Here is a 5,380-nt window from a genome sequence, read left to right on the forward strand (position 1 = left end):
TACATAATAATCAGCTATATCAGTAGTGTGCTTGTGTGCGCATATGCAGAGTGTGTGTGTAAGTGTGCAGTTTGTGTGTGTGTGTGTGTGTGTGTGTATGCATTCATTCATTGAATACAAGGATGGATCATTAGGTATAAAATACAAGTAATTTATTGGAGTTGTGTGTCTCTTTTTGTATGTATATGGTATATACATGGGTACATATTGTATAGAAAGGTATAAATATACAGATGTATGAATGTATGTTAGAGAGATCATAGACGGTACATCATTTGTCTTCCTCCATATTTTGTATTGTTTTAGATAATGTCCTCCCTCCTTTCCCAAGGTCCACCTCTGCTCTTAAGGCTCTATTATTATAGTAAATGGCACTTCATTGTTTAGAAAACATCTCTCTTCCAACCTGGAGCTCCTTGACTGCCTAGCCCTAGCTTGCTTGTAAGCCAGAGATTCTCTCATCTCTACTTCTGAGTGATGGCTTGCAATCCCATAGGCATACCCTGCACTTGCTGTGCTTGCTGGCACGCTGAGCTCAATCAGGATCTTGAGTTTGTGTAACAGATACTTTACTGACTAAGCTATCATTCCAGCTCTGGTGAGAGTCTTGAAAGTGAACTTGAGTAGCAACTTAATTAATTAGGACACCTCTGAAGTCTCATTAATAAGAATGTACTAAAGCTAGAGTGGGACACCAAACCTGGCTCTGACATTTTTCAAACTTAATAAATTGATTTGTAGTTTAATTTTTATTCTTCAAAGCTTCATACATGTAGATTTTAAATTTTAGTTCTTTTTAAAATCCTCTATTTCTGTTGTTCCCATCTAGTTCAGCTGAAAACATTCAACAAGGGCTTAAAGAGGTGCTGAAGCAAATAATAAGACATATCTGTCAAGAAAAGAGAACAGATATTTGGAAAGGAGCTGACACAAAACTACTCAAGAAATAAGCTTTGTTCAGAGAGAGGTGATCCATGTCCATAAGGAGTGGGGCAATCTAGACCTTGACGTCAGAGAGCATCACATCATGCCAGAGGCAGCATGATGGGGCTGTGAGGTTGGGGGATTAAAGATATCATGAAATTGCTACAAGAGTCAACTCAAAGAGTAGGAGAGATAGCTACCATCGACCTGTCTTAAAAACAAACAAACAAAACACCACAGAACCGAACCAAAACCAACTGACACAAGAAACTAAGTCTTAAAAACAAGCAGTCATTTCTGGGGGAGGGGGGCATCAGTGTAGTTTGTTTGTAATGGCCGAAAAGCTGAAGCACATCTAGGGATTTCTGGTATGAAGACAGTCTAGAGCAGCACAGTGGGAGAGGAGGACATCATCTGATGGCCCGTGTACTAACAATACCCAAATATGGTCGTGGGCTTCCCAAGGGAGAGTCTTCTCTCTCTTTACAACCAGTTTATATACCATTTGGGCAGCTCCAAAAGCAGTTTTAGAAAGGAAAAGATAGGAGATGTTTTACATACTTTTGGTACTATGTAAACAGAGTTTATTTTCATCTTTGTACCTGTTTGAGAGGTTTCTAGAAAGCAGATGTGGTCTCTGTATAATTTTGGTTTTATCAGTGGTGCTTTAAGCTTCCTGACTCCATCAGTAGGACCAGGAAACCAGATCCAGAACGAAAGTTCTGTTTTTCTACCATGTTCTCCTTACATGGCCCTGTAGTTTCCTTGTCTTTCTATCTAGCCCCAAGGAAGATGACTGTAGTCTGCATGGAAGATGAACAAGAGTCTGCAATTTGGGTTTCAGTGGTTTATTGAGCAATTAAATGTATTCTTAGATGTATATCTCATTCACACAGAATCCAGGAATTTAAATATCTGGATGCAGAGGCTGAGGCTATTGGCTTCTGTGTGTGAGCCATAGCCTAGTGTGTAGCACCCTCTAGGCTCCTCAGGTCCCGGTTTCAAAAAATCTCACAGCAATTAACCCCTATTGGAAAGTTAGTGAAATAAATATGTAGACACGAATCTAGAAGAACTTGAACCATTGTGTGGTGGTGTAGATGTGAGCAGACACAGTGAAGCACGTAGGATCTGTGCTTCCCCTAGGCTATCTGTTCAGCCCACTGGCTTGGGATCCCATTGGCTTTCCTGCTAGCCTGAGTTCATATATAAGCATGCATAGTTGAGGCCTTGAGTACTCAGTCCTATCTCTGCTACTCTTCTTACCTAGGAGATCACTGCCATGGGAAAGAATATCCTGCTCCTTATGCTGGGCCTCTCCTTTGTGATAGGCTTCCTGCAAGGTGAGATCATGGCAGATGGTGCCATCAAGCAGACAATCTGTCAAAGGGTATTGGGTTTTGGGAGGTGAGGAGTAAGATACTAGACTGGACTACTTTTATAAGTGACTTTACACCCTTCATTTCTGCGTTCTCACACCACCTTCCTTCCCTGCCCTTTCTTGTACACAGTAGGGACCTCTCCAGTCCCTCTTCTTCTTTGTCACAGCTCTGGTCTTGGTGTCCTTTCTCCTAGTACTTCAGCTTTCCTCCTCAGGTTTTAAGAAACTAATATTCTCAATTCCTCCAGCTGACTTGTGCACAGGTCTATATTTGCATTGAAAATAATGCTGGAAGGTCCTTGACAGGATGCAGATAATGATGTGATGGGGAGCACCTGTCTGGTCATAGGTGGTAAGCTCAAGCTCCTACATCAGAACTCTGATCTTCCTCCCTACAGCCCTGTCCATTCACATTTGAGTGTGGGTAAACCTGGTTCTTCTTAAACCTTTCCTAGGCTTCAAGGTCATGGATCACCCTGTAGGGCTCAGCTCAGCATACACACAGATCTTTCCTTGGTCACTGTTGATTATTCATTGACTATAGCCATAAGCTAAGCTGGCTTGAATCTGGTTAATGAGTGAAACTCTTACTCTTGATTTTTGCCTTGTAGCTCTGAGATGTTTGGAGTGTGGTATGTTAAGCTCAGATGGAATTTGTGAGAAAGGAAACTCCACCTGTGAGGCTAAAGAGGACCAGGAATGTGGCATACTGGTAGTTTCTCAAGGTGGGTCAAGTCTGGGAGACTTCAGGGTGATCCTGTTTGCTGCTGACAAATGAAGTAGCACTTGCTGCACTCCTGGGACAAAGCAGAAACTGTGGGGGACTGTGTTTCTGTGTAAACTCAGGACAAGGCTCTTTTGTACTTGGTACCGGTTGTCTTCTGTTCTTGGCCAGATGAAGACACATTTTTGAGGGGGGAGTCTCTGCATGGTCTTGAGAAGTTCTCTTGGGATGAGAGCATTTGAATTGTAAAATTCTATTCAGCAGTTTTGGGGATGGGAGGCATTCCTGCTGGCCGAATTACAGGTCGATTGAAGGTCACTACAGTAACTTCAATGTAGCTGGCATAGATTACACTGGGGAGCATGACTCTCCTCAATTATTGAGATTCCGATTTCACAAATGTTTTTGTTTGTCTGTTGCTTTCCTTCATATACAGGTGTTGATATCCTCTTTGGGATGCAAGATTGTTCTTCTCACTGCTTAAATAAGACTTTCCACCATTATAATCTAACACTGGATTTTACATGTTGCCACGACCAATCACTCTGCAATGAGTTTTAGAGGCCAGGCTACTTCTTGCTCAATTCCGATGCAGGTGAGCCCTTCCCCCTTCCTTGTGCTCTCATAGCCTCACAACATCTGTTCCCTGAACTGACCAAGTCCTGACACCTGCCTGTAATCAGCATCCATTGCTGATGTGTCAGCAGTTCAGGTAGGGACAGAGAGATGCTCTCTGCTTCCCACTGCCCAGTGCTTCCCTCTTCTAGATTCTTGTTGCTTCCTTTGCTTCCTCCATATTTCAATCAATAAGTGACATTCATCACCTTTATCAACACTGGTTTTTATCCTAGTGAGTAAGACAGATCTTACACCTGCCCTTTATAACCTTCAGATTATTGATGCCTCTTTTGCCAAGGTTGCAAGTCAATATTTTTAGTTCTAGTACATATCTGTCATATTAAATATTAATAAATAAAGCCCAGTGCAGGTTACTTCCCACTTCAGTGGTTTATGTTTCCAAATGAAAGGCACATGCACAGCTTTTATATTTCAATATGCCTTAAAGAGCACAATAGCCGGGCCACTGCCTAACCACCATTCAGTTAATCCTGACTTATTACTTACTAATTAGTTACCCAGTGACTGCTTTCTTCAACCCAGCCTACAACACTTAACAATCTATTCAAAATTTGAAAGAACCCAGGGCTTTAATCTTTAATTGGGTCAGAGACATCATATCCTGATAAGTCTAGATATGTCACAGACACATCCAGAGAGGTGTTTGAGGAATGTCTTGAACATCCTGATACAATAAAGTTTACAGTTAATATTAGCCATTACATGGGCTGAGGTCACTTCAGCATCACAGCATCTAATTCTATTTTGTGTACCCATGGAAAGATTGTCCAGTTTAGCTTTTCCTAGTAAACACATAAATTTGAAGTTGATGTTGTTGGCACCTTTACTTTTTTATTTTTTCCAGCACATGCTTACTCAACTGACAAAATACAGATAATGCTCTCCACAGGAAACATGGCTAGTAATCCCATCCCACACTGCCAACACACAGCTTGTTTACCTGTTCAGGCTTTAAAGTCATTAATAAATTCCAAAGCTTTAAATCATTAATAAATTTCAAAACTTTAAAATCATGAATAAATTATGATGTATATTTATATGTATTTACATGTGAGTATGTATATACAAATATTAAAATCATTGTAACTTTGCTTTTCAGTGCTGTTCCTTGAATCCTGGCAATGGAGCATGTCAGCGAGCATTCTACTATTGACTTGTCTTGAAGCCGATACCTTGTCTTTCCATCGTATGGCTTAGATGTCTTTTGTAGTCTACATTTAATTTACTCCATTGGATTTGATGCTCTTTCATTCATTGTATACCTTTAAAGTTTTTCATCAATCCTTCATAGTTGTCTAGATTACTTTCTATTACATAATATTTGCATTTATTTATTTTGTGTGTCTTTCTATATTGTCATTCCATGACACATGTTGAAGTCCAAGATGAACCTTTATGACTCAGTACTATTTTTCTACCATGTTAGTTCTGAAGGCTGAACTCAGTAGTCAGACTTAGTGGTAATCATGCAAGTGGTGGTAGGGGGTCAATGGGTAAAGTTATTTGTCACTAAGCCTGATGATCTGATTCCAGTTCCTCAAACCCACACGGTACAAGGAGTAAATGGATCTATTCATGTTTTTCTTTGACCTCCATGTAAAGAACATTGCAGGATGTGTATACATCCCCCCACTCACCATTGAAACAGACAGATACACAATTAATGTAGTAAAAAAATACAACTACAGCATTCTTTATCCCTTGCCACATTC

At 40.5% G+C, this 5,380-nt stretch overlaps 1 protein-coding gene across 1 annotated transcript; it reads left to right on the forward strand.

The window, feature by feature from the left end:
• Window positions 1-2,180: 2,180 nt before the first annotated feature.
• On the forward strand, window positions 2,181-4,998 carry LOC116907893 (secreted seminal-vesicle Ly-6 protein 1). The gene is made up of 4 exons (XM_032911091.1): window positions 2,181-2,267; window positions 2,917-3,030; window positions 3,466-3,624; window positions 4,768-4,998. The coding sequence occupies exons 1-3, from the start codon at window positions 2,207-2,209 to the stop codon at window positions 3,588-3,590; spliced, it is 300 nt and encodes a 99-aa protein (XP_032766982.1). The 5' UTR covers window positions 2,181-2,206; the 3' UTR covers window positions 3,591-3,624; window positions 4,768-4,998.
• Window positions 4,999-5,380: the final 382 nt, after the last annotated feature.

This window comes from Rattus rattus, chromosome 8, assembly GCF_011064425.1.
Source record: "Rattus rattus isolate New Zealand chromosome 8, Rrattus_CSIRO_v1, whole genome shotgun sequence".
In the NCBI taxonomy this organism is placed as follows: Eukaryota; Metazoa; Chordata; class Mammalia; order Rodentia; family Muridae; genus Rattus; species Rattus rattus.